Here is a 16,410-nt window from a genome sequence, read left to right as displayed (position 1 = left end):
TTTAATAAAAAATAATTAACCTGATTATCCAGATTTCTTTTCAAGTCAATACTAAGTTAGATCCAGGCTACCATAGCTACCATTTTTTGGTATATTCTGGTTTTTTAAAAAAATATGAAAAAATGAATATTCTACTTCTTGATCCTTCTATTATAATTTCTTGATCATGCACTAACAATGCATATTCCTTCATTCTATATTTGTACAAACACAATCGATGTTAGTGGCAACACACTTGAAACCTTTCAGAATGTGGAGACCATGCATGTTCGAGATAAAACAGTGATAGCAAGCCTGACAAGAAAAGAAAGTTTTCGCCCTTGTGACCTTGAGGCTATATAGCTGTGTGCAAAACAACTCGAGCACGGCTAGCAAGTCAAGAAACGTCAACACACTTTAGTTTTGATAGTGGAAGTTAATCTGATCATGTTGAAAATAGATTTGAGATCATTGATTTTATTAAACAATCTAACCTACAATGCTTGTGGGGATTGATTATTACAACCTTTGATGTTCATGAGCATGAAAGAGAAGAACAACAAGCAAAAACCAAAGGTGTTATGCAAAGATTTCAAACTCAAACAACTTGGCACAAGAAAGAACATGAGGGTTGATTTATGTCTGTGCTTTCCATCCTGGGGAGACTTTCCCTAAAAGTTTCAGGACGGCTTCTTTGGTAGGTAGTGCAGGGATTGCACCTCTCTCTGTTACCGTGACAGCACCGCAGGCATTTGCAAACAAAAGAGCTTCCCTTAATAGCTTCTCATCCTGCAGGAAAGGAGGGAGGGTTAAAAGGTTCAGTTAGGAGTTACTATAATGACAAATGGAGTCCACACAAATGGTGTCTGGAGTCTCGGAGAAATACAGTGAAATTTCATTCTGTTTTAGAGCAAAGGAACATTTTGATGGAGTCCACACAAAGGGAGTTACTATAATGACAAATGGAGTCCACACATATGGTGTCTGGAATCTCAGAGAAATACAGTGAAATTCTATTCTGTTTTGTAGCAAAGGAACAATTTGACTACAAGGTTGTATGGAATCTATAGGAAGCTGTATTGATTCAGAGATTTAAAATTATCAATGGGATAAAAAGATTGAGCCATTCTGATTCTGTATGCAACTATATTTACCTCGAATAGATTTAGGTTAAAAGCTAGGTTGCTCAACATCCCACCAACAAACGCATCGCCTGCACCAGTGGTGTCAACAGGCTTCACCTTAACACCAGGAACACGGCCTTTGAATTCCTGAATTGTTTCAGTTTATGTCAATTTGCAGTGCCACATTGAAATATCAGATCACATCGAATATGAAAATAACCATCTACAAGCAGCACTGCAGTGATACTTCCATTTAATACAGCAGATTTTCAAACTTTTTGACGACCGCACACAAACCACCTAGACCTCTAAGTAACTTTGCTTTAGATACACCTACACATTCAGAAGGATCCGCACATTCATTCAGATCATTTGCTGTGTAAGAGATTCTGACTTGAGTAATTGCATATTGTCATAATTGAAGAAATTCAGCAAAACATTTCTCTATAATATCATCTGGTTAGACATTGATGACTGATGTTTCTCAAGAGAATATAACGAAGGTTGGAATAGAATATCAGTTATTCATATGATTTCATAATTCAAATTCTGCTAAATCATCCAAGCATGATAACCAAGACAACTAATAGTTTACTTTTTTCTAGCGAAGGCTTCATTAGCCAAGGTCCTTAGCTAACATGAACTAACATTCCAACAACATGAAAAAAAAAGAGAGAGAGAGAAGAGAGAGAGGTAAAGAAAGGAGCAGTTTAGCAGGAAGCCTCTTCTACAAATACTAAAGGGACATTTTTGGAGTTCGTCTGGGATATAATTGTGGATAGATTAGAATCTAGATCCTGTCTTTAGTTTGATAATCGATGGTCAACATGAAGGTTTATATTTATATATACGTGACAATAATCAGTAGGTTACCTTGGTGTAATACCGGCAACCCTCTGACCCTTCAGTTACAATCAGAAGCTTCAGATTGGGATGAAAAAGCTTGTCCAAGACCACTTTATCATCAGTATGATCATCATATCCAGTTAAGAATGTAATTTCTTCCTCACTTATCTGCAATTTCATATAATCAACCCAATGAGTTCCAAATATATTACTATGAAAGATCCGCAGTTGTTTCACTTCAGAACAATAAAATTGAGCTGGTGCATATGCGCTTGTGTAATAGCAGGTTTCAACTACACCTTAATAACATCAGCTTGTTCCCATATGCTCATTATGCCTTCCCTAGCAGCCTCTGCTGATGGCCATAATGCCAATCTCAAATTTGGATCATAAGAAAGGATGCTGCCAGACTTTTTGGCAATTCTCATCGCTGCAATATGGCTTGACCTGCAAGGGTCTGAAATCAAACTAATTGATCCATAATGAAAGATCCTGGCCTGCAATCAATGCAATTTTGGAAGTGAAAATTTTTCAAATGGATATCTGCCAGAATTTGAAAATCTTGTGGAATGCGTCCTCACATGCTACATCTTTCTTACTAAAACCAAAAGGAGAAAACAGACCTGCTCAAGGAGGTTTATATCTAATTCTGATTCTTGAAGAAGCATGTCTGCACTTGGATGACGGAAAAATAAGAATTCACGCTCACCATCAGCTCTGAGGGTAATAAAGGCCAGAGCAGTCCTCGCAGTGGAATCAAATCGCACACCAGAATTATCCACATTGTTTTGTTTCAAAATGTCAGACAGCATGTACCCAAAATCATCATCACCAAGCTGAGAAAATATGCCACGAAAGTTGAAATTAGAACTATGGCTAGACAAAAAGCATGGATTCATGGACACCAAAACCGTTCACAACATTTAAAAAAAAAAAAAAACAGGGGACTGAGATCCTGCAACGTACAGTTTACTGTGAAATTACAAAATTCCATTTGGCCAAAAGCTTAACCAAATTCCAATTGAAATGAAATCTTTATGATAAATCAATGCAATTTCAATTTAAGTTCCATTTACTCAATGCATCAAAAACACCAAATGAAATGAATTAACCAAGTGTTTGGCATGTGCAACGCAACAAGTGATTCCATAAATAAGTACCCCAGAACCATATCCAAATGCACCTTGCCTATAAAAGCTGATGAACCACCTAGTTTTGATATACCAACGGCCACATTAGCAGGAGCACCACCAGGAGCCTTCTTGAAAGTAGGTGCTTCAGCCAGTGAAACCCCACCAACTGTTGGTACAAAGTCAATCAACATTTCCCCGAAACAAACAACTAGCGAGTCCTTCGCTCCTTCTTTCATATTCAATGCATGATTATTAGAATCACCTACAGATTTTCAATTGCTTGATATCAGTACAATCTGCACATCAATAACTACAAAATCACTCAGCAAATTGGAGTCAATAAAAAAACCATGCCTCCCTTTGTCATTCCCAAGACCAAAAAAAATCTCTTTAAATCAGATTCAGATTGAAAAACAATTCAACTAACTGTGAATTAACACAAATTTTCAATCTTGATTAGATCACAGATCAATAGTCATTGATAAATTCACAAAATCAATCCTATCTTTTTCAGCGTTGGTCCGCGTAAAGCACTATAAGCTAGTATACAGTAACTTCATTGTACAAGATAAGAAAAACTTTCTACAGGACTCAAACAGAGACAACAACCCAAAGAGGAATAAAGAAAGATCTATGAAAGAAAAAACAAGAAACCCAAGATCAAGAATCACACGCACAAAATAAAAGGAGAAAAACACAAAACCAGCTCAATCCCAATAAGAAATCATTGAAAAGAACATCAAAACAAAGAAACAACAAGCATAGCATTGATCAATCAAGAAAGCAACAACTTAAAAGAAATGAAACAAAAGAGAATTACATGGGACATAATCCTCAGCCATTTTACAAGCGTTAAAAGCAAGAATCAAGAGAGAGGAGGAAGAGGAGGAAGTGTGGTGCAGTGTGGGTGTCTTATAAAGAAGAGGATAAGAGGAGTTATGGAAGGAGGAGATGACGGAGCTTGCTTTGTTGGAGACCTTACACTATCCTGAGGGATCGTTCCAAGTGATATGTTTACAAAGAGAGCTACAAACTAATTATTTATTCCTTTCTTTCTTTTTTTCTTTTTTGTTTTTGCCTTTTAATTATCACTTTCCTCGTATTCTATTTTATCTTCCTTTCTTTTTGTCTTATTCTTAGATGCTAACATTATTGTTTAATTTTTGTTTTAATAAATAATAAATCAGTCCCTCTAGTTTAAGAAAATAAATTAAATAGTCCTTCTAGCTTTAAAAATAATTAATCATAACATTTTATTGTTAATTATAATTGGAAAGTGATATATGTTTTTATTTATTTATTTGGATCTTTGCATATTTTAAATATCATCATTTTAAATTTAATGATTTGAATTTGGATTAATTGCTGGTATTTTATGATACAATTTACTGTTGTCATGTTATGTTTTTAAATGATACATTAAATTATGTCAATTTGAATTTAATGATTTTAAAAATATAATGTGGCATGGCATATATATAACTATGAGAGCATGATGATTAAGATATGATGTTTTTCTTTTATTTAAGGAAATATTTGAAAATGCATTAGTAATTTTTTTTAAGTATTTTTTACTCTAAAATATATTAAAATAATATTTTTATTATTTAAAAAAATATTATTGATACCAACACATCAAAACGATCCAGAAATATATATATAAAAAAATTAATAAAAAAATTTATTAGTAATGCAATTGTAAACTACCTAATACTTAAATATCTAGTGGAACATGTCCTTGTTACCCCATTGAATTGTAAAATTCAATTATTCATCCATACTTAAATAAACTATATTCAAGCTTATCATTTTAAATTTAATGATTTGAATTTGGATTAATTGCTGGTATTTTATGATACAATTTACTGTTGTCATGTTATGTTTTTAAATGATACATTAAATTATGTCAATTTGAATTTAATGATTTTAAAAATATAATGTGGCATGGCATATATATAACTATGAGAGCATGATGATTAAGATATGATGTTTTTCTTTTATTTAAGGAAATATTTGAAAATGCATTAGTAATTTTTTTTAAGTATTTTTTACTCTAAAATATATTAAAATAATATTTTTATTATTTAAAAAAATATTATTGATACCAACACATCAAAACGATCCAGAAATATATATATAAAAAAATTAATAAAAAAAATTATTAGTAATGCAATTGTAAACTACCTAAGACTTAAATATCTAGTGGAACATAAAATTCAATTATTCACCCATACTTAAATAAACTATATTCAAGCTTATTAGACTTAGCATTGATTGATCAAACTAAGATATTAATTGAGAGTCATCGGATCATTAGATTATTGTATTGAATTGTTGACTAAAAATATTATAAGAAGTTAAAATTAATTCAAACCTTTTTATTATATTCAATCAGGTTTTAAATGAATTATAATCAAGTTTAATCGGGTTAATATTTCAAATAATTATTATAAAAAAAAAAAAACCTAATCCAAATCTACATTCCAGGTAAGGGGTTGGTAAGGAATATTATTGAATATGCATGCATGTTTTGATGACGTGGCAACCTTGATGACCAAAGCGGTGAAGAAAGAAAGTGAATCTTGGCAGCACAGCCCGAAGATGCATTTTGCAAATTCATAAACTAAAGAAAACAAACATTTTTGTCTTTTGACCTCCGCCAATGGTTCACAGAAAAATCCGGCCGGCCACAAACAGTTTTTTAAAGAGGGATTTTACAGTATTCAGGAGATAATTATTTATACTATTTTTTAAAAAATAAAAATAAAAATAAAAGAGAAACAAGAAGAAAAAAAAATCGGCTTATAGATATTTTTGATTCACCATCTATCCATGAGCCTAAGAAATAACTACTCATAATTATTCTCCCAGCTCCATGAATTTTTATTTTATTTCTAACCAGAATTTGCTTTCAAGAAATTGAGATTAAGATTAATGTTAATCACCAAGTAATGATTATTCTTGGCATTTTATTCCAATTTACACATATTATAGGCTTAATTGATTTTCCTACTATGAATTAGATTAGGGATCAAAATTCATTTATGCCATCAAAACATGGAGATTATAGGGAGTTTCTACCAGTAATCATGCATCAATTTGTCCTTAGGATAATGGGATATCTACTGAAATTGGGATTCTCAGTAACATGAGACAACCCTCTACCAATTGGACAAAATTTGTCGATGTCGATGTCGATGTCGTTCTAGTATTGGAAGGTCCGAGGAGGGTGACTGTTTTTGCAAGAAGGACATGGATGCATGAAATTTGTTTTTGGGTATGCTGTAAAGAAGACATGAATTTTTTTATTTAATTTTTTTATTTTTTTAATTTTATTCTCATAAAATTTTAATAACCATTAAGTTACTTTTGAATAGAAAAAATTACTTGCATCACGATATCAACTTCAACTTCTGTATTATTTAATTTTAAATTTAAATAAAATAAATAATAAGATTATAAGATTTTTGATTTGCTAATATTTTTTATTTTATTCTCAAAATTTTTTACTGATCGTTCAAATTATATTTACACGAGCCAAATTGATTAGTTCATGTTAAAGAGGCTTCATAATATTTAATTTTAAATTCAGAATAGGAAAAAAATTAGATCAAAAAATTTTGTTTAGTAAATTTAATTATTTTTTTCATTTTCATCCTCATAAATTTTTTTACTAGTTAAGCGAGTTGTCTTTGGATCGAATCTTGTTGCGGCAATTCTAACTCGTATGATTTAATTTTAAATTTAAGCAAAATAAAAAATTAGATCAAAAAATTTTAATAACCATTAAGTTACTTTTGAATAGAAAAAATTACTTGCATCACAATATCAACTTCTGTATTATTTAATTTTAATTTTAAATAAAATAAATAATAAGATTATAAGATTTTTTATTTGTTAATATTTTTTATTTTATTCTCAAATTTTTTTACTGATCGTTCAAATTGTATTTACACGAGCCAAATTAATTAGATCATGTTAAGGAGACTTCATAATATTTAATTTTAAATTCAAAATAGAAAAACAATTAGATAAAAAAGTTTTGTTTAGTAAATTTCATTATTTTTTATATTTTCATCCTCGTAAATTTTTTTACTAGTTAAGCGAGTTGTCTTTGGATCGAATCTTGTTGTGGCAATTCTAGCTCGTATGATTTAATTTTAAATTTAAATAAAATAAAAAATCAGATTAAAAAAATTTAAAATTAACTTATTACACTAGATTAAAAAAATAATATCAAATTATTCTATACAGCTTAGATACTATTTATCAGGTTTCATAAAAAATTGGATCCAATTAACCCACAACATAATGTTGTCCTGTAAACTAATAAAAGCTACACCTACAGTCACAATCTGTTATTAAAACCAGACCATACTAATCGGTTCAATTGATGAATTGATAAAGTAGGGACTCAACTGATTCGGTTCTAATAAAAGACCAACTATGTAATCGAACCCATTAAACCAGGTGGGTACCGGTTGGTTTTTCATAGAATCGGTGGCCTGAATTGGAGTAACCGTCGAGTTTAAGAGCTTCCTACAAACTCAATCTCAATCAATTCGCAACTGTAATGAATGGCAGCCCGAACCCCAGCAGTTGCAGCCTCGCTTTCTTCGTCCTCCGTCCATCAATTTTTGCCGCAGCTGGGATCAAAGGATTGCTTGAACCTCGAAGAAATTCTTGTTTTCCAGTTGGACCAGTCCTGCCTAGTCCTTTCTTTTGTTTTTTCCCCTTCAGCCCAGCCTCTCTTTCTATACATTATATTCATTAGAAACTAATATATTAATACCTCATCTAATAACTTAATTAAACTCTTAAACATAAATAGTTTTTTTATATGATATTGGAAATTTTTAAATCGATGAAGATGTAATTTTCTACAGGGACTTGGTCCCAAGTTTGGCTACATACTTTTCCAGAGGACATGCATGCTTTTACAGAGCTTTATTAATAACATTTAAATCAAGCAGTACAGATAGCCAAATCTCAAACAGTTCCAAATCATGCTTTAATTAGAATAAATACTGCAATGTCATTAATTACTTGAGCTAATTAAAAACGTTCATGTTCATCAAATTAACATCAACAATTTTGGAACACATCTTGGAACCCATTAATATCTCATCATACACACACTTGTAAATGCATGTTGAAGGACTTAAAATACTTCACGAGAGCCATCCTGGAGTAGGGTTGCTCTTTCCTGGAATGTTAGTCCTGGCATCAAAGGCTTGTTCTTGGTAAACAAATTGATGGTGCCTGTTTGACAAGAAACATTTTTTGTGCAAAAAAAATTGTTTTAGGTTAAGTGAACAAAAAGTTACTTCTATATATCATGCTCAAGTCAATTTTTTGTACACAAAAGCTTAATTGAAAATAAAAATTTAATTATTAAACCATGTGATAAAAAAATATTTATAAGTCGGGATTAATTTAATGTTGTGATCTTAAGAGCTAACCAATATTGTAATTAATAAGGTCGGGTTAAATTAAAGTCCTAAATGTACATAACCTTCCACACACTACAAGTACTAGTAATAAATTTGAGACTAAAGCTTTTAGGGCTTAGGCATTTAATTTAATTTTGAGAAATTAAGAATTTTATTCTCTAATTATTAATTAATGAACACATACTAACCATGGAACTGGTTGACTAGCGAGAGAAATCTAAATGAAGTAATATCATTATGCAATTGGGGTCGCCTGTGTTACTAAAATAATATTTTTTATTTTTTAGAAATTATTTCGATATTAATATGTTAACATAATTTTAAATATAAAAAATTAATTTTAAATAAAAATAAAATAAAATATTTTAAAAACACGAGTTTAAGCATTCCAAACAAAACTTCTATATGTAAACATCCCAGCATAGTTCACTAAATTAAAGAGGAAGAAGAAAGAGGCATACCCCAATATCTGTAAAGTGGGTAGAGGTTCAGAATGCTTATATCCATCTGCCTTGCTAGGGTCTCCTACACCTTGAATAGCTGGGAGACGCGGAACAACTTCCTCTAGCTGAAATTTCAAAAACCATCAGCAAACTTAACCAGCTTAATCCCCTCCTTGTATGAAGAAAATAAACAGCTTCCATGCATTACCATCATACACAATTTGGATTCCATTTCATGTGATATGTATATATGTGCAAGGTGGAGAAAGAAGAATACCTTAGTCTTGAGCTGTTTGTTTTCCTCTTCAAGCTCTTGTTCCTGCATGATAAGAAAGATGATCAAGTTTTTTTAACAATGATTCTGTTTTCAGTCCACCACAGCTTAAGCAAGTACTCTTTAACCACCATGTCAATTGCATTAAACATTCTCTTCGATTTGATCGTGATATTAATTTCCCCAGAGAAAGTTTGCAAAGGCTATTAAGGCTGTCATAGATGTAGCAGTTGATGGAAGCAAAGTTTGTGTGTTTGGGGGGGGGCGGGCGCTGGGGTGGGGTGGGTGTGGGTGTGGGGCAATGCAATCTTACCTTTTGGCGTAACTCTTCCATTCTATCAAACATCAGTTGTGTCTGCATTGATGAAGAGAAATTAAGCATTATTATGGTCGTCTTTATCAATTTTACCATTTGAAAGATGATCTTTATTAAATATTATATAGAATAGCTAGCTCCAAAAGGCCAGCAAGGAGATCGAAAGTGAACAATATAGGCCACTCTGCAGCAGAAGACTTAAACACCATCATTAGAAAGGAACACCATACGTAGAAAACAATGCTAACTGCTTTCAAAACCTAAAAAGAAAGAATATGTAACCCTAATTGCCAAAAAACCACCTACAAATTAAGATAAGTAGAAAACACTACACAACGGCCAATTCACTGAAACAAGGCAGCCACAAGTAACATTAAGAAAATCTATTGAAGGTAAATAGATAAAAATATAAAATAAATCTATTTTTAAGGCAGTTCTAAAATGAAATTTTGTCCTTTTAAATTAAGATACATAAGAGGATTCATTTTTGTCTCAAGATAATATTCAAACGACTACATAATAATTCTAACATTTCAATAGCAACTATATATATCATCAACCTGAAGAGTATTTTGGTACAAAATACTAGCAAGTAGATAGCATGGAAGAACTTTGCAATGGTCCATGGAAAGTGAGTCCAGCCCCTGAGACTTGAGATAAAAGCTGAAGAGATTTTAAACAGGGGCGAACAATTCAAGTAAAAATTGTATCATTTTTTAGCCAATAAATTCACACATTTCACACTAGTTTTTATAATTGGTAATAAGAAATTATATAAATCTTTGAGTTTAACCATAATGCATGTGTAAATGCATGTACCTTCCTTTGCCTAGCTTGTGAAAGAGTTTTGTCTAGCTGTTTCTCAATCTTCTCCAACTCTTTAAATGCTAGTGGTTCAAGATCTTCTCCAAGAAAATTCCTGAAGAAGAAACATATATAATTCTCTAATTTATTAGCATGTTTTAAAAATAGAATGGTACAAGCTATTTAATATGTGATTTTCTGTGATTGAATATTGTTTTTTTTCTTTTAAAAAAAAAAAAGTGTATATACATATTTTTACAATGTGCTTTTGTACATAAAAAAATCTCAAATGGAATTAAAAAAGGTAATGCATATATTTAATTAAATAAATTAAGATCCATTTATACAAGAAAAAAAATATATGAAGCCTAATCCCTATCCAACCAAAGTTAATCAGTCACAACTGTAACCCGGGTCATAAATTCAATTGGGTTAAATATTTTTTTTATAATATTTTTTATTTAAAATAGACATCTGTAAAACTAAGTGCTAATAAAATATTAAAGTCATTGAAAAATAAAATAAAATTATAAAAAATTATATTGTCCAATTAATAATCAATCAAATATTAAATGATAATATTTAAAAAAATAAGCAAGAAAACAAAAATAATACAATTTTAATGAATAATAAAAAAAGACTTAGTCTCTAAGGCTAGAAAGGACCAAAGCTATAATTAGGCCTCCATAAAGAGGCTTAGGCTCTCGAGCCTAGAGTAGCCCATTCACATGCGTCTTAATTGTTTAAAAAACAATTCTTGAAATGCAGACGAAAGGTTGTCTACCCCTTAATGCTTTGAAAAAATTGTCTACATTACCTATATTTTGCAAACTTTGATAGTTGGAAATCGGACTAATCTATTTAAGACTAAGAAAAACTCATTTTAAACCATATTTCAACCTAGAAAAAAAAACTTTAAACACCTTACAAAACATATTTATAGCCCCTAACAACCCAAAAATTAGCTTTAAAATCCACAATTAACCCGAAACTTAAAAACAATTCAAATTTATCATTTCATGCAAGTTTAAAGGAAAAAAAAACACTTTGTATAAAATTTTGTTATCAAAAGAAACTCATTGACATCAAAATCACCTATTTTTATTGTCAAAATCTAGACACTTTCTCTCTTCTCTTTCAAATTAAGGACCAAAAATAAGGGTAAAAAAACACTTTGTATAAAATTTTATTATCAAAAGAAACTCATTGATATCAAAATCACCTATTTTTATTGTTAAAATCTAGACATTTTCTCTCTCCTCTTTCAAATTAAGGACCAAAAATAAGGTAGATAAAACTTGTAATCAAAATTGAATTTCATAACTTGTTAGGGACTGAAAGTTTATAATTTGAGATGTTGAAGGATCAAAGTGTATTTTTAGCCTCATGTTTAGAAAAATCATCTATTTTGCTTCTTTTTTTCATTATAATGCCCTATCTTTGAATCTTTCATTTCCTTAGTAAATATGCTTAATTGGCCATCAATTTGGGTCTATAAAGGCCTAGTGAAAGAAAAAAGAAAAAAAAGTAGAGGGACTAAAGAAATCTTGGTAATTCATAATAATTTGTTTCTTTGTGAACATTAGCATGAGAAACAATATTTTTTCCATATATTTTAGAGTATTTTTAATTTTATTATTTATATGAAATAAATATAATTTGAATTCAAGACCTTACTCTCTCTATTCCTTTTACATCCGGTACTAAGGTATAGAAAAGGGTCTCAAATCCAATCAAACCTCACTTAGTGAAGAAATATTTACTTCTCTTCTCCCTCTAGAAATGAGATCATATCTACCATTAAGTATTTTTAGTCGTATTTTAAAATATTTATTTTTATTTTATTTTATTTAAAAAAATAAAGAGATTAAAAAATGAGATCACCTTTGGGAGCGTTGAAGAGTCTCACATTTTGCTCTTAACCTGGAGATCTCTTGGTATAAGTTCTGGAATTGATCAACAAAAAAAACCAATTAGTGCATTTAAAAAGATATTGTAACCAAAAAAAGGAATTAAGCTTATGAATAGAAAATAAAAATTGTCAAATTAGTTTAAGGATTAAAATAAGATGAATAAAACAAACATGTGACCCTTCCTCAGGAATGTTGGTCTCTTGTGTGTTGTAGCAACATTGTCGATATCGCTGAAGGATATTACTCATACTGATTAAGAAGAAACAAATAATAAATCAATATTAAATTAATTTATAAAAATAAATGGAAGCAACAAAATTTTTAAAAAAAAAGTATAAAGAGAAAAATCATTCAAATCCTCTTTCCTTTTATTTTTCTTCTCTAAGGTTACACCACCTCCTTTGTTCTAATTAAATTTTACACTAAAGGGTTTTGTTTCATGTTTAATTAAATAAAGAGGCATTAATTTCTTTTTCCTTAGCATGTAGGAACTTTAATTAATTTTTTTGATAGAAAAAAAAGCAATAATTACATCCAACTATTTAACAAACACAAGCATCACTCGTAAACACTAGGGCATGTATAAGATTTTTTTATATTTTGAATAATAACTAAAAAAGGTTTTGTTGTTTCTGATTATCTATATATAATTATGATACGAGTTGCTTTATTAAAATAAATAATTTAGAAAGAATTATATTGGAATAAATTTTTTACATTTGTCTTCTTTTTACTTTTGAAATATGACACGAAATCATTAAAATATCTATTTTATTATAATTAAAAAATTATTATTCAGATATTATTTATAGAATGAATTACTTCACACGAATTAAATAGAATTTAGAAATTTCAATATAAATAGTTTTATTTAAAATAGTTAAATTAAAATCCTTTAAAAATAATCTATAAAAAAATTGATAGAGTTTTATTTCTCAACTCAATTAGTAGTGTCCCTAGAGTTCACTTCTACCCCATACTACTATACTACTACAAGTGAAAAGAAAAATGTAAAGACTACTATCGAAGGAGCCTAAGTGAGATTTAATATATACATATGAATTATGTTTTTTATTTGAAGGAATTTTGTTAGTATTTTTTTTTCCATTATTTTTCACTAATAATAGTCACTAATAATGATATTTGTCATCAATATTAATATTATTATTGGTGGTGCAGAGTAAAAAAAAAAAATTTATCCAATATCATTAATGAAACAATCTAAAAAATTATTTTGTCTAATATCATTAATGAAACAATCTAAAAAATCCAATTCAATGAATTAGAACCAATTAAACATAAGAAATGTTTATATGATTTTTGATAGAATCAGGAAAGATTAAGCACAAACAAAATAAGTAGAGGTATTATTTGAAAATCACAAGTTTTTTTCCTTCACTGCTTTTATTGGGGACAAATTCAACAAGTCATATAAGCAAAACAAAATAAGGTATTTCAAGTTTTTTTGTTGATTTGAGATAGAAAAAGAGAAATGTAGTTCCTTCCCTTACCACTCAGTCATGCCACCAAATTAATATGAAATAGATAAAAATACCTTTCAAATTTTTTTTTTTTTACATACTTATATCTTGAATCTAAATTTTTTTTTACATACTTATATCTTGAATCTCATTTTTCTTCATTTGAATTTCTCTTCTAAAAAACATCCTTCCTTTTTTATATATAGTGATTAATATGATTATGAACACCAAAAAGGAAAAAAGGTTGTGAAAAATCCTTTCATGTCCTATGTTTTCCCCTTTTTTGTACTTCAATAAATATTTATGTTTTATTAAAAACAAAATAAAGTAAGTTTTTATGTTATGTAGTAACAGGAATGATTTCATCTTGCTTATACAATAATCTATTATATTAGATATTGTTTGATTATTACATCGAAATATAAGATACAAAGATAATTGAGGGGACATGTTTTCTTGAACCTTATTTTTTTTAATAAAAAATCATTCTAAAATTATCATAAAGATAAGACATAAATTTATTTTACATCTTTATTTTTATCCAATTATATTTTTGTCTCTTAATTCTATATTTGTCATTTCTTTTCCAAGACACTAACCAAACAAAACTTAAATACTAATATAAAAAAAAGTGCTAAATTAGTTTACTTGTAACGTTATTATTTCAAGTTCAAATCTAATAAAAAATAGGAAAAACATATTGTGAAAATATTAATTTAAACATGCGTAACATGAATAAGAGTAAATTAGAAAGAGATTTGGTCAAAAGTTGACCAAAAAAAAATGGATGTGCTTAATTACATTAGAAAAAAATTATGATTATTCCTAAACTTAATAATTTGAGCAACATTGACAACAGATAGGCTAAATAGATTGAGTTTCTACCCAAAACAAATGATATTAAATTGAGTTTCTCTTAAGTTACCTTCCACTTGAGTACTGGGATAATTAAGCTAATTTAATCTAAGCCCATGTTGTTCAATTTTTTTTTTAAAAAAAATAAGCATGATACATTTAGAAATAAAAAAAAAAAATAAGCATGATACATTTAGAAAATAAATTTTTTAAAATTTTTTATTTTCAAGCAATTAACTTTATTTATGTACATTTAGGAATTTATGTAACTTTAAATTAAATTATATTAATTGGGTGTAAAGGTATTTGTTTCAAATGTCATTAAGTAATATTTGAAACAAATGTAAAGATATATCACAATTACCACTCAAATTAAGACAAATTCCACTAAAAATATATAACAAAGAAACTTATAAAATGTCATTATAATGTATATCTATTATAACATTTGGTTTAGAAAGTTGTTTTTTAAATAAACACCATTAAAAGTTGATTTTATTATAATGGTTGATTTAAACATAACTGTTTTCTCATAATCAATTTTTACTTAAAAAAAACCGATATATATATCTAGGAATAATAGTTCCAAAAAAGTTTGAACATAAATTAATGATACATGCATGAATAAAAAGTTTAAACGTAGTTTTTCATAAATCATTCATTTTCTAAAATTAATAACATCAGTACAAAAGAGTGAAAAATAACGTAAGACCAAAATAAAAAAATGATTTATACGAAATTAACTAACGATTAAATTTAAAAACTTGATGAATTATAATTTAATTTAAATATTTTTGGATTTTACACTTTATATTTGTATCAAGTTATTTTTAAACATTTTTAAAGTCTTGATAATCAAAATAAAATACCAATATAATACTACATAGTTTAGAAGTGATTTAATAAGCTTCCTTTTTCTTTTTCTTTTTGTATTTAGGTTTTTATGAGCTATACAGTTGAGAAAATAGGGGACTAACATTTGTCTTAGGATTCATTCTAAAAGAGCCTAACTTTTATTATTTTAAAATTTACCAATATTAATATTTTTCTCAATCAGAGGTGAGGTTGAATTTACTTATTAGTATTGATAATTTATTATAATGTTATTATTATTTTAAATGAAAAATAGTCGATTAAGATTTTTAAAGAGTTGATAATTTTATGTATAATTATGAATTTAGTAATTGATATATACACAACACACTTATTCATTCTTCACAGGCTCCTAGCTAGTAATGGAGTTGGGTATGTTCCATTGGGAATTTGAAGGGCAAACAACAAAAGCTTTTGTCATGTTACTCTCATGTGCATCATCACTAGAAGTCAACAGAGGAGAAACAATGCTCCAAATTTAAAAGCACTGTTCAGATCATAAAGCAATCACATCAGAATGCAGAGGCAGAGTAGAAAAAGGAAGGAAGAACTATTCAGACACATTACACAATCACATCAAATGCATGCCCAGAACCTGCAGGATGGTGGTGATACTGTTCATGGCCAGAAGATCTCATTTCCTACCCACAGCATATATAATACTAAGAGAAAGATACCATTAATGCTGTCAGGAAAGTATATCGCACAAAAGCCATCTTGGTTCACCTCAGCCAGGTTTTGGCGCGTCATTACCTTGATTCTTGAGAAAGATCAAGAACAATATAGACGAGGAAAGATGCCATGATTTGACTCTTCAATAAACTACTAGTCTTGAATCTGGCTGGCCACTTGTCCAAGCAGAGACAAAAGAGAGACAAAAAACCCTAGACACCACCCCCCCCCCCCCCCACCCCCC

At 29.2% G+C, this 16,410-nt stretch overlaps 2 protein-coding genes across 4 annotated transcripts in view; both read right to left on the bottom strand.

Moving 5' to 3' along the window:
• Positions 1–421: 421 nt before the first annotated feature.
• Positions 422–4,144, bottom strand: LOC105129596 (probable fructokinase-7). 2 transcript variants are annotated; one of them, XM_011031716.1, is made up of 7 exons: positions 3,903–4,144; positions 3,133–3,344; positions 2,573–2,785; positions 2,249–2,446; positions 1,977–2,117; positions 1,134–1,250; positions 422–768 (listed from the first exon to the last, which is right to left on the bottom strand). In XM_011031716.1, exons 1-7 carry the CDS (start codon positions 3,922–3,924, stop codon positions 616–618), a joined length of 1,056 nt encoding a protein of 351 aa, XP_011030018.1. In that variant the 5' UTR covers positions 3,925–4,144; the 3' UTR covers positions 422–615. The 2 variants fall into 2 exon arrangements, with proteins under 2 accessions (XP_011030018.1, XP_011030019.1); XM_011031717.1 differs by having other exon boundaries at positions 4,065–4,086.
• Positions 4,145–8,067: 3,923 nt separating this feature from the next.
• Positions 8,068–16,410, bottom strand: part of LOC105129597 (truncated transcription factor CAULIFLOWER A-like) — a 9,246-nt gene continuing 903 nt past the window's right edge. For both annotated transcript variants that reach the window (XM_011031719.1, XM_011031718.1), the window contains 7 exons: positions 12,456–12,534; positions 12,257–12,318; positions 10,388–10,487; positions 9,566–9,607; positions 9,256–9,297; positions 8,997–9,103; positions 8,068–8,344 (listed from right to left, as the gene is read on the bottom strand). In XM_011031719.1, coding sequence (XP_011030021.1) covers positions 8,254–8,344; positions 8,997–9,103; positions 9,256–9,297; positions 9,566–9,607; positions 10,388–10,487; positions 12,257–12,318; positions 12,456–12,534 — 523 coding nt within the window. In that variant the 3' untranslated portion in view covers positions 8,068–8,253. The remainder of the gene's footprint in view (positions 8,345–8,996; positions 9,104–9,255; positions 9,298–9,565; positions 9,608–10,387; positions 10,488–12,256; positions 12,319–12,455; positions 12,535–16,410) is intronic.

The sequence above is a fragment of the Populus euphratica genome, unplaced genomic scaffold (assembly GCF_000495115.2).
Source record: "Populus euphratica unplaced genomic scaffold, PopEup_1.0 scaffold16.1, whole genome shotgun sequence".
Lineage (NCBI taxonomy): Eukaryota > Viridiplantae > Streptophyta > Magnoliopsida > Malpighiales > Salicaceae > Populus > Populus euphratica.
The sequence above is the reverse complement of the archived record's forward strand: the minus strand, read 5'-3'. Positions and strand labels throughout refer to the sequence as shown.

Excerpts from the sequence above, each read along its gene's own strand:
- LOC105129596 (XM_011031716.1), bottom strand. The coding sequence starts at position 3,924 with ATGGCTGAGGATTATGTCCCAT. Across the intron at positions 2,118-2,248 it reads AACAAGCTGATGTTATTAAG|ATAAGTGAGGAAGAAATTAC; the intron begins GTGTAGTTGAAA and ends ATGAAATTGCAG. Across the intron at positions 1,251-1,976 it reads GTTGCCGGTATTACACCAAG|GAATTCAAAGGCCGTGTTCC; the intron begins GTAACCTACTGA and ends GAAACAATTCAG.